Genomic DNA, 19,523 nt, shown 5'->3' on the forward strand with positions numbered 1-19,523 from the left:
AATGCTGAAAAAGGCAGTAATTGGCATTCATAGCCATGCTTATATGCTGGCCAAGTTCCAAACATCCACCTTTGATAACGGGGCCACGTGTCATAGGATGCTCACCTGGTAATATGGTATGCTTGAGTATGTTTCAAACACACATTCTTTAGTAAGCCTAGGAAGCCAAGAACACCAATGTGATAAATGACCATTTGTTTATAAAAAAGATCAATATATTCCTTCAAGCTTCTTGGAAAAAGATCTCATGCTTTTAACAAGTGCCTACACACCATGCTACAGAGAATGTAAAATAATCCTTATTCTAGATACATTCTCCAAAAGGCCTATATATCATGTCCCATCAATATTATCCAAAGATTATAGATCTGGCTAGATTTTAAAGCATTCATACTTGAGGGTCAGGTGTTTGGAGATTTCTTGACACAAGACCTTCCACTCATCTCCAAACTGCATGTTATTATCAGGATGGTAGTGCAGGAGTGCTTTCTTCAAGCTGGCCTTCACTTCCTCCTTGGTGGCAATGTTTGGGAGCAAATTCCTCTTCAAATCCAGATGTGCATGCTCGGAGTATACATACCTCAGGAAAGATTCTGCACTTTTCTCTGCCTCTTTTGAAAGCTTTGCTAGCTTTTCCTTGATCTTTTCCAAGACTGGTTTCCGGTCCTCCTCGTGACGGTCTCTCTCCTCAGATGCCACCTTCTGTTGATGCAATCTGACCCTCTCTGAGGAGTATATGTACCACTCAGCTCTTGCAATGCTAGGAGACATCACAGTAAGAGCAAGCCTAATTGCTTGGAAGTGGTACACATGGGCTTTGTCATGCAATTTGAAAACATCCGAGTAGACTTTTCCGATTCTGCTCATGGCAATGCCCTCGGTCTCCATGTCGAGCTCGCGAGTAGCCAATGAAGCTTGCCTGTAATAGTCAAGTGAGTATTTCACTCTATCCATGTCCACATCTTCTTCCTCATTTAAAGCATATGAAAGTGCTTTGTCACCCAAAGCTATGGCTTGCATGGCCTCACAGATGCACTGGTGCACATATATTGACTCTTGAAGGTCATGTACTTCCTGTAGCAGGCTGTTGTTGCTGCTGCTGCAGCCACTGGCTAACCAACTGTGGGCCTTTCTCAAGGGCACACATGAATCATGCAATAAACCAAGGATAACCCTGTAATCCTTGCCTTTGACTTCATCATCTGAATTCTTCTGTGCCAAGCTCTGCTTGAAGAGGGCTTCTCCATAGTTCTTGTAGGCTTGAATGCATGCTGGGTTTGGTGGTGTTGCAGAGGAGGGCAAGGGCAAGGGCAAGGGCAAGGCATCTTCAAATGCTGCACAGAGGTATCGGAGAAGGGGGCTGTGGGAGATGGAGAGGAGGCTGGACTGTTCTGTGGCCCATTCTACAATACTCATGATGAGACTGTCAAGGTGATCGAGCCATGGCTGGGGCTTTGCTTTTTCACCATGCTGCTTGGCTTGGAGAAGGGAACGGACAGTCTTAAGCAGGTAGAATTTGCAAGAAGAAAGATGTATGGTGGTGGAAGGTTTGCTGGGCGAACGAGATTCCAGCTCTCTTGGCAACGATTGCTCAAGCTCCACTTTGCTCCATAGCCAGTATAGCATGCCAAGGTTCTTGAAGCAGGAAGCTCTCTCCTCTTCGGTGGGGCAAGCGTGCAGGGCCTCTGTGTAGAGCTCACGGGCACGTGCCAGCTTGGCCCTTTTGATTGTGGGTCCGAATCCACCCTCGGAGGCCTGCTTGTAGAAATTGTTGCCTTTCTGCCGCAAGAGACTGCCATCTGGTTTCTTGTTCTTATAGCTGCTGCTGCTGCTGCTGTCGTGGTGAGGAGGGCCATCGCTACGGAAAATGGGTTCTGATCTCACCATGTCTTCCTTGGCAGCAATATCAACGCCATCAACACCACTTTGATTTTGATTACTGTTTCTTCTGTTGCTTCTTCTTTTCCTTGGCCTCCTGCAACTGCTTGCGGTATTCATGTTGCGTCAGAGAACCTCTCCCGAGCCCCGTGTATGCTTGGCATGCAATATTTTTCGGCAGGTCCCTCCTAAATTTGACATCTACCCTGCAAAGCCAACTTTTTTTCGGCTAAATAAGGCGCCAAAACGCTTTTTTAATTAATTAATTAATTGAACCAAGTCAGCAAGCTGAGCATCTAATTAAGGTTTTGATTCGATTCGATTAGACACGTGTTTGTCTGGCTTTGTCTTTGTCTTTGTCTTTGTCTTCTACATGCTTCTCGATGGAGCATATGGGGACTCCTCAAGCGAAAAAGGTTGTTTCTTGCAAGTTGTCCAAGATCGTGTTGCTGAGGGTCCTGAAACGCAGAGGGGGAGAGGTTAGCCTGTCAACTACCACAAAAATGGAGTTGTAACCTAATTGCACTGAAGGTAATCCAGTGACAAACTCCATACTGATACATTCCCACTTCATATGTGGAATGTCTAGAGGTTGCAGTTTCCCTGGCATCTTGACTCTCTCTGCCTTGACTCTCTGGCACATTAAGCATTTCCGCACATGATCAAGTACATCCTTTTTGAGTCCTGGCCAGAAGAAGCTTTTCTTCACAGACATATAGGTTTTTATAAACCCTGGATGTCCAGCTATCAGGCTATCATGGGCTTCTCTCAGAATTCTTCCCTTTATTCCCTCAGCATTGGGGATACATAGCCGATTATTATAGTACATGCATCCTTCATCCAATTTGTACCCAAGAACTCGACTCATTTTCTGAGAAGTCTTCCTTTCCTGCATCAGAAGGGTAGCAATAGGGGCAAAGAATTTGTCCTACATGATTTTCTCCTTTGCTTCACTGATCAATGGATTTGACACCACTGTAATTGCAAGCAAGGAGGCTTTTGTGCTGAGTGCATCTGCAACCACATTTTCTTTCCCTGGTCGATACTTAATTCAAAATCAAATTCCTGCAGGGTCTGCATCTCCTTTGACGCATGTTGAGATCCCTTTGGGTGAAGATCAACTTCAGACTTTGATGATCTGTCATCAAGGTGAACCTTTGTCCCAAAAGATAATGTCTCCACAACTTCAGAGCATACACTACTGAGAGTAACTCCAAGTCATGGACGGCATAATTTCTCTCATGTATTCTGAGTTTTCTGGATTCATAGGCCACTGCATGACCTTCCTGCATAAGAGGACCGCCTAAGGCAAACCCACTGGCATCAGTAACTACCTCAAAGGGTTTGGTAAAATCTGGCAACTTAAGGACAACGTTGGTTACTAAGGCTGTCTTTAGCTTGTCAAAGGCACTTTGACACATTGCAGTCCACTGAAAAAGTGTACTCTTCTTGAGAAGGTTAGTTAAAGGGCATGCTATCTGAGCATACATAGGTATAAAGATCCTATACCATCTGGTTAATCCTAAGAATCCTCTGACTTCCTTTACTGTCTTGGGTTTCAGCCATTCTACAACTGCTTGGATCTTTGCGAGGTCAGGAGAAACCCCATCCTTTGACACTATGAATCCCAAGTATTCAACCTGGTCAACAGAGAAAGAACACTTGCTCTTCTTTGCAAAGAGTTGCTGTTTCCTTAGGATTTCCAGGACCTTGCACACATGATCTTCATGATCTGTAGCATTCTTTGAGTATACCAAGATATCATTAAAGAAGAAAAGCAAAACCATCTTGAGAATATACCAAGATATCATTAAAGAAGAAAAGAACAAAACCATCCAAGTATTCATATCCTGCATAAGACGATTAAATGTCACCGGGACATTAGTCAATCCAAATGGCATAACTGTGAACTCATAATGCCCATAGCGAGTATTGAATGCTGTCTTTGGGATGTCTTGCTCCTTGATTCTGATCTGGTAGTACCATCCAAGTATTCTCTGAGAATATCCTGCATAAGACGATTAAATGTCACCGGGACATTAGTCAATCCAAATGGCATAACTGTGAACTCATAATGCCCATAGCGAGTATTGAATGCTATCTTTGGGATGTCTTGCTCCTTGATTCTGATCTGGTAGTACCCGGATTTGAGATCTATCTTTGTGAACATTTGGGTCCTACTTAATCAATCCAAAAGTTCATTAATCCTAGAAATAGGATACTTATTCTTAATTGTTAATTGATTCAATCCTTTGTAGTCAATACACAGTCTTAACGTTCCATCTTTCTTCTTTTGAAAGAGAACAAGCGCACCCCAAGGTGAGACACTGGGTCTGACGAATCCCTACTCTAATAGTTGTCTTAACTGCTCCTTAAGTTCTATGGCTTCAAAGACTGGCATTTTGTATGCACGCTGAGCCACTGGCTCAGCTTCGGGGGTTAATTCGATCTCATGATCTTCTTCACGAGACGGAGGCATCTCAGTCAGCTCTTCAGGAAACACATCTGCATACTCACTTAACCACTCTGGTTCTTTAGCCTTGTATTTTATGTCTATTGGATTCATTTTAACAACACACACAGCTTGCCTCTTTCTGAGCCCTTTTAATAATTTAGAAGCCTTGACTAATTGCAGCACTAGGGATCCGGAAATTCCAATTCCTTGAACTTTATTCCCGTGAAGGTCTAGGAAAGAGATGGTTCCTTTGTGATTATGAATGTCAGCCTGATTCTTTTGGAGCCAATCCATTCCAAGGATTCCATCATATATTCCCAAGGGTAGGACTCTGAACTGGCACTCTTACGTTCCCATCTAGGCTAAAATGAATAAGGTCAGTCTCAAAGTGTGTGAAAAGAATCTTTCCACTTGCCAATTCTACTTGCATAGGTTTCCCTGATTTTTTATTTAGGACTAATTTACGCAGATATCCTGGGGAAATAAAAGAATGAGTACTGCTTGAATCAATCAAAAGCTTGAATTGCTTATGTTGGTACTCTGCTGGAGTCTGGAGGACTGAGAATTGACGGTTATTCCCCTGATGCTCTATTGCTACATAGATCTGTCCTTTCTCTTCCTCCACTTCATCAGCTATAGTGACAGCTCTAGCTGCTGCAGTCTGAGGTGGAACTCTCTTTGATTGTTCCAATTCTAGAAGGGAGTTCAGAGACTGCTTTGCATGGAGGCTGCAGGTTGAGCTGGCACTCTTCTAGGGTTGCCTTGATTCTGGCGTAGGGGACCCTGATTGGACTGATACGAAGGAGTCTGTTTTTGAATTCTGGGACCCTGGCTTCCCTGGCCCATAGAAGGAGATGGGCAATCCTTGAGCTGGTGCCCAAACCCTTGACATCCGAAGCACCTGTTCTCGCTTCGAAGCTCTTCCCTTTGTATTCTTGAGAGAGTCGGGGAGTTCCTGAGAATGTACGTCGAGGGAAAGGTCTTCCTTCATTCCTGAAGCTTCCCGTCTCCACATTTTGGTTGGGACCTTGGTGTCTCTTTGGAGGCGGAAAGTTGGAAGAACTTCCCGGTGTCTGAAATCTCTTGAAGGATGAGGGAGCTCGCTTTGGCGGGAATTTCACGATGAAAGCGTTGGCAAAGTCCTTCGCCATTCTGACAGCTTCTACCATGGATACTGGCTTGGCATTCTTGACCAGTGTGTCTAAGGATTCATTCATTCCCTGAATGAAATTGGCCATGAGTTGCTCTTCATCTAGAGGTGGTGAATATTTGAGTAGAAGAGCAAATGCCTGGTGATATTCTTCGATGGTTTTGCTCTCCTGATTCAGCTCTAAGAATTCATTCATTTTGGTTTCTAGAAACCCGAGGGGACAAAATCTCTTCCTCAAATAGGTTTAAAGGTCGTTCCAAGACTGAGTATTTTTGTCCAGATGGTTGGTGTCACAATGGTTCCTCCATGACACCCTGGTTGTTTCCACTATTTTTAGCTTGCCCCAAGAGCCATTTTGCTTCGCTCATTGTAGCCTGTGACGTCAAAATATTCTTCCATAGCTTCCACCAATTTCTCCATAGCCTCGCCCAGGTTCTCCCCTTCACCTTTGAAGGGTCCTGGGCTGAGCTCTATGAAGAGCCTTGCGAACGTCGGGGTCAAGCTCTTCATCTTCAAAGAGAGGGTCTAGCTCACAGCCACGGTTTCCTCGTCTCATGATTCTGCCAAAAATAATATATTATTAAATTTTTATATTGATATCGTCCACGAGATCCTAACATTGATATCGTCCACGAGATCCTAAGACTTAAGAGGTTCGGAAAATAATTTCTTAAACAAGATAAATGATCTTATTGGAGATCTATGACATATGTCCGGTAACAGATTTTTCTTTATTAGTTCGTCCATAAACAATCACTTATACAACAGGGAATTTTTCTCTAGAAAATATTTCTTTATTTATATAAAAGTTACAATATGTACATAGAAGAGTAGCTCGGCTCCAGAAGTCAAAATCTCCTCGGGAGGCGCATAAGATGGCGGTACTAGGATATAGACATACCCTGATACAAATGTTCCCTTACTGCCAAGGGAGCTACTATCTTCTCTTTAGGAATAAAGCGACTAAGGAGTCTGTAGATTTGGCAGGAAAGTATGAAATTTCGAGGCCTGGAGTGATATAAAATGACATAATGTATCACTTTTAGCTTCATCAGAATCATGGCCAATGAGAGGTTTTGCCTCAGCATCGCACGCTAGTCGCAAGAGGCGTGGACATACTGCCCTGCAAACCACTTGTGCTGCCGTCTTTCCGCTGGGTCAGGAAAATATAGATCCTCGAAATGGCATGTGAGTCTGACGGCTCCTTCGAGTTGTAACAACGGAAGAGACGAGTTGTAACGAAAGAGATGAGATGCTCGAAAGCGAACGCAGTCATGTCTTGTGACTGGGTGAGGTCAGGAATACCAGATAAGTGTGGAACTTCCATTTATAAAAATAATTTCTTTGATTAATAATTCTTTATTAATGAAGCTTACAGAATGAAAATAAAATATGTAAATGCTTTTTCTGAGTTTTTTTTCAATTTCTGTGATAAGAATTCGATTGTCCTTATTAGCTTTCAACAAAGCTCTGATACCAGCTGTGAGACCCCTGTCCCCTCTGCGGTTCCCCAGCGGGCAGAAGCGGCATCGGCCTCCCGTGCGCGGAGCGGGGATCAACACTCGGGGCCTCGCCTGCGGATGTCCGGATGAGAGGCTAGCCCGGCCGGTTCCTCCAAAATCGAGCCTGGAAAAACTCCCCTCACCAGGAAGGCACGGGCGATTCCGCCATGGGAAAACTTCTAACGGGGGGAATTACTCTAACGAGTCAAAGTCTTAACTAGTTAAACTGATCTGACCGAACCTGAAGTCACATGGTCAGATCAAGTAGAGACTTGCACTTGGTCCATGGAATCACCGCTTTTTTCCTCCTTTAACGAGGCACAGCCTGCTGATCCCCTCCCACAGAACAAGGTCTTCTCAGGACTTAATCTAACTATCGTAACTAATTGCATCTAGTTGTTTCGCAAGAATCCTCCAATCCAAACCGGCCGACCACTGTATTGGTGGGATTCCTTTATAAGATTTGGTTATGTTTTGCCTGGGTACCAAGGAAAAGAGTTCCCAGGCCCCCTAGCCGGCGTTTCATGTAAAAATTAAGGTAGGCATTCACATACACACCCACAATATGAAATTGCCATTTATAACAGATTCGGCTAGCTTTAAAACAGTCCTTCAATAGAAATCATAATTTTACTGATCATCATTCTCCAATATTCAGAGTCCATTGTGTTACAAAATGTGTCCTCTGGACTCTCCGTTGAAGACCAGCTGGCCAACCAATGAGATTCAGTATCAAATTTGGTTCCCAAAAAGCTTTCCTTTTAGTCCATTCGAATCTCCCTCGACGTACACATGGGTGTCCTAGCAACCGCGAGCCCATGCATCGCCTGGTCAGAACCCTCTTGGATCCTCCTTAGGTGTCCTTGCACTTCACTCAGGGACCGCTTTGTTGGTCCTCGTCCATCATACCAGAAGCATACCATTTTAACCGTACCGAGGCTCGTCAAGACCTTGGCAGGCTTTGTCGCGAGCGACGTCCCTTGACAACTCCACCAGCTGTTCTAACGAACCTCCTCTTAGTAAAACATATGCCAAATGCTTCCTCCATCATTCTAGCGTAAAAAAATCCTTTAAATGAAAAACAGAGGTTCCAATGCAAGTAAAATTCCCAGTTTGAGATTGGTTCCACAAAACCCTTTTCTCCATAATTCCCGGATTCATAATGAGGATCCTTGATCTCTCATGAGGGTAATCTACCCATCATTTTGTATGTTTGTCCAACTAGATTCTTGGTGAGTTCGGTCAAAGGAAAAACTACTTCAGTTCCAGTAGTCTATTCTTTGTATTTAGGAACTGGAATTGGTCACTAAGTTTCAGATCGAGAGATGGACAAGTAGGGTTACTGTCCATCCCTCTCGTAGTCTAACCAAATTCATTCGATTTAGTTTTAACAAGGATTCCCTTTAGATAAACATCTTATTTCGGGTAAATATCAATTTAGTGATTTTTTCAATTAAAATATCCAAAGATATTCCTTATGCCCCATAATTTCTCGACCTTAATTCGTTGGGTAGAATTATGGTGGAAATTCATCTTTTGACACTAAGATTTAATTCAAATCCATCTTTTCTTAAATATCATAAAAATTCTTCTTTTAACTAAATACCAATATCTATTTTTTTGAATAAACTTAAAATCCATATTTTTCTCATTTAATGAGTGCAATCCAATTATCATGGTAATTCCTCTTTTACCATAAATTAAATCTATCTAAAATTTTTCTTAAAAATTACATAAAAATATATATTAATTCCATTAAGCTAGAAACTCCACTTTTCTCATTCAAATGATTGAATTCCAAATATGGTGGGAATTCCTCTTTCATCATTTAAATTTATCTATGCAAAAAGATAAATTTAACTAAGACAGAAGTTTGAGATGTTGAAGGATCTGGGGGAGCTCAGATATTTCTTGGGCATTGAGGTGATTAGGTCACCACATGGTATTCGATTACTGTAGAGACAGTATGGCTTGGACATGTTGTCCAAGTATGGTATGACAGGCTATAAGCCTCTCAGTGCCATTGGATCAAAATGGCAAGTTGAGTGCAAATTCAGGAGAGATTTTGGAGGATCCTACTATGTATAAGCACATAGTAGGAAGCTTGATCTACATGATGATCACCAGGCCAGATTTGAGCTATGCTGTTGGGTTGGTGAGTCAGTTTATGCAGGTTCCTCGGAAGCTGCATCTGGATGCATTGAGACGCATATTGAGGTATGTGAGGTCTACTTTGCATTGTGGACTATTTTATGAAACTAGGACAGAGATATGTGTACATGGGTACACATATGCTGATTGGGCTGGTAGTATCTCAGATAGAAGATCTACTAGTGGCTTCATGTTTTCTTTGGGGAGTGCTGTTGTGACTTGGAGCAGCAAGAAGCAGCCTACCGTTGCTCTATCCAGTACAAAGGCCGAGTACAGAGGTGCTGTTATGGCAGTATGTGAGGTAGCTTGGTTGAGAAAGCTACTTTTGCAGATTTGGGTCTATCAGTGGATAGACAAGTTGTCATTTTCTGTGACAACATTAGCAGTATACAGTTGGCCAGGAACACAGTTTTTCATGCTCGCACGAAGCATATAGAGGTCCATTATCATTTTGTCAGAGAGAAGGTTTTGGCAGGAGACGTTGACCTTGTTTATGTCAGCACACAGGATCAGGTCGCTGACATCTTCACCAAAGCATTGGGTATAGAGAAGCTCTGTAGATTCACGGCTTCGCTTGGTGTACATGAGATGGAGTTGAGCTCTAGGGGGAGTGTTGAGATATCGAGCTCATCTAGTGAGGCGGTGGACACTGATGACCCGCCTGGGGGATAGGCCCCACACTTACACCATTGGCATGGTTGGTGAGATCATGGGTGATATGCAGCCAGTGGGATGAGAGGCTGTGTGACAGCCATTCTAGAGACTGGCATAGTTATAGTGCCAGCTCATTTAGTTGGGTTCACACTATAGAGAACCCTAGTATGTATTTGGTTGAGTACCTTTCATATTGTGTGTACTCTTATCTTTGTATATGGTGTGTTGAGTGTTGTGTGAAGAAGAAGTGTGAAGAAGAAGAAGATTTTCAGCCTCTCACCTTGTGTGTTCTCTTTTAGGGTTTTGTGAGTGTGTGTGTGCTTGCAAGAGCTCAAGCTCTCTTCTCCCCTGCATCTTTTTAAATCAAGGAGCAAGACAGCCCAAAGACAACATTCAATACTCGCTATAGGCATTATGAGTTCACAGTCATGCCGTTTGGATTGACTAATGCCCCGATGACATTTAATCATCTTATGCAGGATATTCTCAGAGAATACTTGGAAGATTTTGTTCTTGTCTTCTTTGATGATATCTTGCTATACTCAAAGAATACTGCAGATCATGAAGATCATGTGCGCAAGGTCCTGGAAATCCTAAGGAAACGCCAACTCTTTGCAAAGAAGAGTAAGTGTTCTTTCTCTATTGACCACGTTGAATACTTGGGATTCATAGTGTCAAAGGATGGGATTTCTCCTGACCTCGCAAAGATCCAAGCAATTGTAGAATGGCCAAAACCCAAGACAGTAAAGGAAGTCAGAGGATTCCTAGGAGATTAACCGGATTGTATAGGATCTTTATACCTAGGTATGCTCAGATAGCATGCCCTTTAACTAACCTTCTCAAGAAGAGTACACTTTTTCAGTGGACTACAATGTGTCAGAGTGCCTTTGACAAGCTAAAGACAGCCTTAGTAACCAACCCTGTCCTTAAGTTGTCAGATTTTACCAAACCCTTTAAGGTAGTTACTAATGCCAGTGGGTTTGCCTTAGGTGGTGCTCTTATGCAGCACGAAGGTCATGCAGTGGCCTATGAATCCAGAAAACTCAGAACACATGAGAGAAATTATGCCGTCCATGACTTGGAGTTACTCTCAGTAGTGTATGCTCTGAAGTTGTGGAGACATTATCTTTTGGGACAAAGGTTCACCTTGATGAAACAGATCATCAAAGTCTGAAGTGGATCTTCACCCAAAGGGATCTCAACATGCGTCAAAGGAGATGGATGCAGACCCTGCAGGAATTTGATTTTAAAATTAAGTATCAACCAGGGAAAGAAAATGTGGTTGCAGATGTGCTCAGCAAAAAAGCCTCCTTGCTTTGCAATTACAGTGGTGTCAAATCCATTGATCAGTGAAGCAAAGGAGAAAATCATGCAGGACAAATTCTTTGCCCCTATTGCTACCCTTCTGGTGATGCAAGAAAGCAAGACTCTTCAGGAAATGAGTCCAGTTCTTGGGTACAAATTGGATGAAGGATGCATGTACTATAATAATCGGCTATGTATCCCCAATGATGAGAGAATAAAGGGAAGAATTCTGAGACAAGCCCATGATAGCTTGATAGCCAGGGTTTATAAAAACCTATATGTCTGTTAAGAAAAACTTCTTTTGGACAAGACTCAAAAAGGATGTACTTGATCATGTGCGGAAATGCTTAATGTGCCAGGAGAGTCAAGGCAGAGAGAGTCAAGATGCTAGGGAAATTGCAACCTCTAGACATTCCACATATGAAGTGGGAATGTATCAGTATGGAGTTTGTCACTGGATTACCTTTAGTGCAATCATGTTACAACTCCATTTTTGTGGAAGTTGACAGGCTAACCAAAGTTGCCCATCTGATTCCAATGAAAGAAACACCCATCTGATTCCAGTGAAAGAAACATACACTGCAATGGATGTTGCCAGAGTTTTTCTTAAAGAGATCTTCAGATTACATGGCTTACCCAGGAGGATAGTAAGTGATAGAGATCCCAAATTCACATCAAAATTCTGGACTGCATTCTTCAAAGCAGTAGGAACTTTCTTGGATCTCAGCATAGCCTCTATCACCCCGAAATAAATGGCCAGACTGAAAGAGTGAACTAGGTAATAGAAGATATCCTTTGGTCATCCTGCAGCAGCGGCATATTCTTCTCTCCCATCAATGCTCGCGCAATTTTTAGCAATGTGCTTGTTTTTTCGCTCAGCAACTCCATTTTGCTGCGGAGTGTATTTGCATGTAAACTGTCTCTGAATACCATTCTTCTTCAAAAATTCAGAGAACTCATTGGAGAAGTACTCTCCTCCTCCATCTGATCTTAGGCACTTTACATGTTTCCCTGTTTGCTTTTCAACCATAACTCTGAAATTCTGAAAATGAGTGAACACCTCACTCTTCTCCTTCATGAAGTATATCCACACTTTCCTTGTGTAGTCATTAATAAATGTCACATAATACCTGCAGCCTCCCATAGACATGGTCTTCGTACATCTGAATGCACAACATCTAGTGCATTTTTGCTCACATTTCTGTCATGTGGAAAGACATGCTTTGTTTACTTTCCAAATTGGCATGCTTCACATATTTTCTGCATACCTTCAACTTTAAACTTTGGCAGCCCTGTCACAATTCCTTTAGTCTGCATAGACTTCATTCTCTGCACATTCACATGTCCAATTCTTTTATGCCAAATGTCTGTGTCTACAACAATTCATGAACCATTTGCAAACATCGCAGCACTCACTTCAGGCATGTTTACATTCAATCTAAACATTCTGCCCACTCTGTTGCCTTTTGCAACCAACCTGCACTTGTCTTTAAAGTCTTCAAGATAACAACCATCGGGGTTAAACCGAGGTTAAACCGAACCTGCAAACCGTGCTCAATTATCTGGCCAACTGAAACCAGATTCTTTGTTATGTTCGGAACATGAAGTACATCTGCAAGGTACTTCACTTTGCCATCCTGCATAGACAATGGCACATCTCCAACATGGGCAATTGGATGAGCAGTGTCATAACCTGTTTCCACAAAACCTGGTCTTTCAAGGTTTTTCATCTCCTTGAACCACTCCCCATGACTTGTCATGTGGTTCAAAGCACCTGAATCAACGTACCATACACCATCTTTATGTGCTGCTTCAACATTTTCAGACATGGCATTAACAACATGCTGCATAACAAACAACCTTTCATTATTCTCATTGTTTTTGCTCGAGGATGCATAGTTGTTTTGCTGCAATTTCCCATTCTGCATGTCAGCCTGCTTCTTATAATAATCTGCCTGCACATGTCCAGGCTTACCACAATAAAAGCATCCACGTGTATCATTATACTGCCTTTGCCAATTTCCATGACCTCTTTGACTCCCCCTGCCTCTAAATTGGCCTCTTCCACATGCGTGTTGTTGTTGTGAATTCTGGGACTGTTGTTGCTGCTGCTTCTGCTGGGCCATAATTCTGATTACCTATTCGGCCACCTCCTTGGCTGCGTCCACGGCCTCCTCTATCTTGTCCTCTTCCTGAACTTGTGTAAAAGGCCTGTTGCTCTGAATTGTTTTTGTTTTGTGAAGACTGTTGGTCTTCACCCAAGATCTTCTCTTCTATAATCAACATAGACACCAAATCTGTGAAATTGGGAATGTTTTTCGAGTCTAAATAAACGTCTTGAATGCCTTGTATTGTGGCCCGAGACCATGTAGACAGAATTCCACCTTATCATCATCATCTACTGAAATGCCAATAGATGCAAGGGATTCCACAATACCCTTGATCTTCAATGCATAGTCATTCACAGACATACTCTTTTTCTCCACAGTATGAAGTTCATTCTTCAACTGTATCTTTCGTGCCTTGGTATTCGTTTCATAAAGTTTTACCAAGGTGTCCCACGCCTCCTTGGGGGACTTGGCATCCTGTATGTGTCCAATCATGGTGTCCTGTATACTGATAGAGAGCCAATACATAACTTTTCTGGCTCCTTGGTTCCAATCCTTGAACTCTTTCACATCTGCAGCAGTCGGATTGATCTCCGGTATCTCCGGTGCCTCTTCATGTGGCTCACCTTCTATATGTAGTCCTAGTAACCCTTTCCCATCAGGAAATTTGTCAACCTGAACCTCCCAGCATGGAAGTTATTCTTGTCAAGCTTCTCAACAACAATCTGTTTTATGCCATCATTTGACATCTTTCCAGACACACAAATTTACTAGAAACAACACTCTAGTTTGTCCTGCACAAACTGCTGTATTTTCTGCACAACTAATCTGTCTTCCTGCAATTCTTAAAACAGAGTTCTGCAGAGAATTAATGACTTACTCGCAGTGCTCGAAATTGCTTGCTTTCTGAAAAATGGAGGTCCTAACGCGCCCGAAACACGTTTTCGGTCCAAACAATTTAGTCCAATAGGACAATATAGTTGCCCTATAGCTTTACTCCCGCGAAGAAAGCTCCTCAATCAGAGATCGTTTGTCGGTGCCTCCCGTAGAGCTCCCGACAAGGGTGTAGTTGCCAACACAAATAGGGAAGAGTAGATGAAGCTCTTACCCTTGTACCGCTTCCTATGCTTCTCTTGCTTGCAGCTCAACCCTTAGCATGAACCAGGCTCTGATACCATGAAAAGATGTAGGGGAGAAGAGAGCTTGAGCTCTTGCAAGCACACACACTCTCACAAAACCCTAAAAGAGAACACACAAGGTGAGAGGCTGAAAATCTTCTTCTTCTTCACACAGCACTCAACACACCATATACAGAGATAAGAGTACACACAATATGAAAAGTACTCAACCAAATACATACTAGGGTTCTCTATAGTGTGAACCCAACAACTAAATGAGTTGGCGCTATAACTATGCCAGTCTCTAGAATGGCTGTCACACAGTCTGTCATCCCACTGGCCGCATATCACCCATGATCTCACCAACCATGCCAGTGGTGTAAATGTGGGGCCTATCCCCCAGGTGGGTCATCAGTGTCCACCGCCTCACTAGATGAGCTCGATATCTCAACATGATTCTGATCTAGTAGTACCCGGATTTGAGATCTATCTTTGTGAACATTTGGGTGGTCCCACTTAACCGATTTAGAAGTTCATTAATCCTAGGAATAGGATACTTATTCTTAATTGGTAATTGATTCAATCCTCTGTGGTCAACACAGAGTCTTAGCATTCCATCTTTCTTCTTTTGAAAGAGAACAGGCGCACCCCAAGGTGAGACACTGGGTCTGACGAATCCCTGCTCTAACAGTTGTCTTAACTGCTCCTTAAGTTCTTTGGCTTTAGGGACAAGCATTTTGTATGCACGCTGAGCCACTGGCTGAGCTTCGGCGGGGGTTAATTTGATCTCATGATCTTCTTCACGAGACAGAGGCATCTCAGTTAGCTCTTCAGGAAACACATCTGCATACTCACTTAACCACTCTAGTTCTTTAGCCTTGCGTTTTATGTCTACTGGATTCATTTTAATGACATACACAGCTTGCCTCTTTTCGAGACCTTTTAATAATTTAGAAGCCTTGACTAATTGCAACACTGGGGATCCAAAAATTCCAATTCCTTGAACTTTATTCCCATGAAGGTCTAGGAAAGAGATGGTTCCTTTGTGACAATGAATGTCAGCCTGATTCTTTTGGAGCCAATCCATTCCAAGGATTCCAGCATAGATTCCCAAGGGTAGGACTCTGAACTAGCACTCTGCTATGTTCCCATCTAGGCTGAACTGAATAAGGTCAGTCTCAAAGTGTGTGAAAAGAATCTTTCCACTTGCCGATTCTACTTGCATAGGTTTCCCTGATTTTTGATTTAGGACTAATTTACGCAGACATCCTGGGGAAATAAAATAATGAGTACTACCTGAATCAATCAAAAGCTTGAATTGCTTATATTGGTACTTTGCTGGAGTCTGGAGGACTGAGAATTGATGGTTATTCCCCTGATGCTCTATTGCGGCATAGATCTGTCCTTTCTCTTCCTCCACTTCATCAGCTATAGTGAACAGCTCTAGCTGCTGCAGTCTTCTGAGGTGGAACTCTCTCTCTTTGATTGTTCCAATTCTGGGAGGGAGTTCGGAGGCACTATTCTAGGGTTGCCTTGATTCTAGCATGGGGGACCCTGATTGGTGGACTGATACGAAGGAGTCTGTCTTTGAATTATGGGACCCTGGCTTCCTTGGCCCATAGAAGGAGATGGGAAATCCTTGAGCTGGTGCCCAAACCCCTGACATCCGAAGCACCTGTTCTCGCTTCGAAGCTCTTCCCTTTGCATTCTTGAGAGAGCCGGAGTTCTTAAGAATGTACTTGGAGGGAAAGGTCTTCCTTCATTCCTGAAGCTTCTTGTCTCCACATTCTCGTTGGGACCTTGGTGTCTCTTTGGAGGCGGAAAGTTGGAAGAACTTCCCGGTGTCTGAAATCTCTTGAAGGATGAGGGAGCTCGCTTTGGTGGGACTTTCACGATGAAAGCTTTGGCAAAGTCCTTCGCTATTCTGACAGCTTTTGCCATGGATACTGGCTTGGCATTCTTGACTAGTGTGTCTAAGGGTTCGTTCATTCCCCGAATGAACCTGGCCATGAGTTGCTCTTCATCTAGAGGTGGTGAATATTTGAGTAAAAGAGCAAATGCCTAGTGATATTCTTCGATGGTTTTGTTCCCCTGATTCAGCTCTAAGAATTCATTCATTTTGGTTTCTAAATATCCGAGGGAACAAAATCTCTTCCTCGAATAGGTTTTAAGGTCGTTCCAGGACTGAGTATTTCTGTCTAGATGGTTGGTGTCACAATGGTTCGTCCATGCCACCCTGGCTGTTTCCACTATTTTCAGCCTTGCAAGAGCCATTTTGCTTCGCTCATTGTAGCCTGTGACGTCAAAATATTTTTCCATAGCTTCCACCCATTTGTCCACAGCCTCGCCCAAGTTCTCCCCTTCACCTGGCTGAGTTCTGTGAAGAGCCTTGCGAACGTCGGGGTCAAGCTCTTCATCTTCAGAGAGAGAGGGTCTGGCTGATGGCCACCGTTTCCTTGTCTCATGATTCTGCCAAAAATGATATATTATTAAATTTTTATTTTGATATCGTCCACAAGATCCTAAGACTTAAGAGGTTCGGAAAATAATTTCTTAACCAAGATAAATGATCTTATTGGAGATCTATGACATATGTCGGGTAACAGATTTTTCTTTATCAGTTCGTCCATAAACAATCACTTATATAATATGGAATTTTTCTCCAGAAGACATTTCTTTATTTATATAAAAGTTGCAATATGTACATAGAGTAGCTTGGCTCTAGAAGTCAAAATCTCCTCGGGAGACGCATACGACGATGGTACTGGGCTATAGACATGCCATGATATAAATGTTCCCTTACTGCCAAGGGAGCTACTATCTTCTCCTTAAGAATAAAGCGACTAAGGAGTTTGTAGATTTGGTAGGTAAGTCTGAAATTTTGAGGCCTGGAGTGATATAAAATGACACCATGTATCACTTTCAGCTTCATTAGAATCATGGCCAATGAGAGGTTCTACCCTCAGCATCGCACGCTGGTTGCAAGAGGCGTGGGCATACTGCCTTGCAAAACACTTGTGCTACCATTTCTCCGCTGGGTTAGGAAAATATAGATCCTCGAAATGGCATGCGAGTCTGACTCGACTCGTTCGAGTTGTAGCGGAAGAGATGAGATGCTCGAAGGTGAACGCAATCATGTCTTGTGACTGGGTGAGGTTGGGAATACCAGATAAGTGTGGAACTTCCATCTATAAAAACAATTTCTTTGATTGAAAATTCTTCATTAATGAAGCTTATGGAATGAAAATACAATATGTAAATGCTTTTTTTGAGTTTTCTTTTTCAATTTCTGATAAGAATTCGTTTGTCCTTATTAGCTTTCAACAAAGCTCTGATACCAGCTGTGAGACCCCTGCCCCCTCTGCAGCGGCGAAAGCGGCATCTCGGCCTCCCATGACGCGGGGCGAGGATCCACACTCGGGGCCTCGCCCGCGGATGTTCGGACGAGAGGCTAGCCCGGCCGGTCCTCCGAAACCGAGCCCAAAAAAACTCCCCTCGCCTGGAAGGCACGGGCGATTCCGCCATGGGAAAACTTCTAACAGGGGAATTACTCTAACGAGTTAAAGTCTTAACTAGTTAAAACTGATCTGACCGAACCTAAAGTCACATGGTCAGATCAAGAAGAGACTTGCACTTGGTCCATGGAATCACCGCTTTTTTCCTCCTTTAACGAGGCACAGCCGCCGCTGATCCCCTCCCACAGAACAAGGTCTTCTCAGGACTTAATCGAACTATCGTAACTAATCGCATCTAGTTGTTTCGCAGGAATCCTCCAATCTAGCCTAATCCCAATCGGCCCATGGGTTAGCCAACCACCCGTCGACCACTGTATTGGTGGGATTCCTTTATAAGATGTGTTTTGCCCGAGTACCGAGGAAAAGAGTTCCCAGGCCCCCTAGTCAGCGCTTCATGCAAAAATTTAGGTAGGCATTCCACATACACACCCAATATGAAATTGCCATTTATAACAGATTCGGCTAGCTTTAAAATAGTCCTTCAATAGAAATCATAATTTTACTAATCATCATTCTCCAATATTTTGAGTCCATTGTGTTACAAAATGTGTCCTTTGGACTCTCCGGCTGGCCAACCAACGAGATCCAGTATCAAATTTGGTTACCAAAAAGCTTTCCTTTTAGTCCATTCGAATCTCCCTCGACGTACGCATGGGTGTCCTAGCAACCATGAGCCCGTGCATCACCTCCTCAGAACCCTCTAGGATCCTCCTTAGGTGTCCTATCACTTCACTCAGGGACCACTTTGTCGGTCCCCGCCCATCGTACCGGAAGAGCACCATTTTAACCGTACCGAGGCTGGTCAAGACCTTGGCAGGCTTTGCCGCGAGCGACGTCCCCCCTTGACGACACCCCACCAGATGTTCCAACGAACCTCCTCTTAGTAAAACATATGCCAAATGCTTCCTCCAACATTCTGGCGTAAAATAATCCTTTTGAATGAAAATCAGAGGTTCCAATGCAAGTAAAATTCCCAATTTGAGATTGGTTCCACAAAACCCTTTTCTCCATAATTCCCGATTTCAATGAGGATCCTTGATCTCTCATGAGGGTAATCTACCCATCATTTTGTCTGTTTGTCGGCCGGTGAGTTCGGTCAAAGGAAAAACTAGTTTAGTTTCGATAGTCTATTCTTTGTATTTAGGAACTAGAATTGGTCACTAAGTTTCAGATCGAGAGATGGACAAGTAGGGTTACTGCCCGCCATCCCTCTCGTAGTCTAACCAAAATCATTTGGTTTAGTTTTAACAAGGATTCCCTTCAGATAAACATCTAATTTTGGGTAAATATCAATTTAGTGATTTTTCCAATTAAGATATCCAAAAATATTCCTGATGCGACATAATTTCTCGACCTTAATTCATTAGGTAGAATTATGGTGAAAATTCATCTTTTGACACTAAGATTTAATTCAAATATATCTTTTCTTAAATATCATAAAAATTCTTCTTTTAACTAAATACCAATACCTATTTTTTTGAATAAACTTAAAATTCTTCTTTTTCTCATTTAACGAGTGCAATCCAATTATCATGGGAATTCCTCTTTTACCATAAATTAAGTCTATCTAAAATTCTTCTTAAAAATTACATAAAAATATCCATTAATTCCATCAAGCTAGAAACTCCACTTTTCTCATTCAAATGATTGAATTCCAAATATGGTGGGAATTCCTCTTTTATCATTT

General features: G+C 42.7%; 1 protein-coding gene across 1 annotated transcript; it reads right to left on the reverse strand.

Annotated features, from left to right (window-relative positions):
* Window positions 1-255: 255 nt before the first annotated feature.
* LOC147632648 (uncharacterized) lies at window positions 256-2,056 on the reverse strand. The gene has a single exon (XM_086806905.1). It carries the CDS (start codon window positions 1,996-1,998, stop codon window positions 373-375), a length of 1,626 nt encoding a protein of 541 aa, XP_086663031.1. The 5' UTR covers window positions 1,999-2,056; the 3' UTR covers window positions 256-372.
* Between the last annotated feature and the right edge of the window lie 17,467 nt (window positions 2,057-19,523).

The sequence above is a fragment of the Cibotium barometz genome, chromosome 13, assembly GCF_041138505.1.
Source record: "Cibotium barometz isolate CiBa-2024 chromosome 13, ASM4113850v1, whole genome shotgun sequence".
NCBI lineage: Eukaryota > Viridiplantae > Streptophyta > Polypodiopsida > Cyatheales > Cibotiaceae > Cibotium > Cibotium barometz.

What these genes read in the sequence shown, in the direction of transcription:
- LOC147632648 (XM_086806905.1), bottom strand. Translation starts at nt 1,998, where the DNA reads ATGAATACCGCAAGCAGTTGCAGGAGGCCAAGGAAAAGAAGAAGCAAC.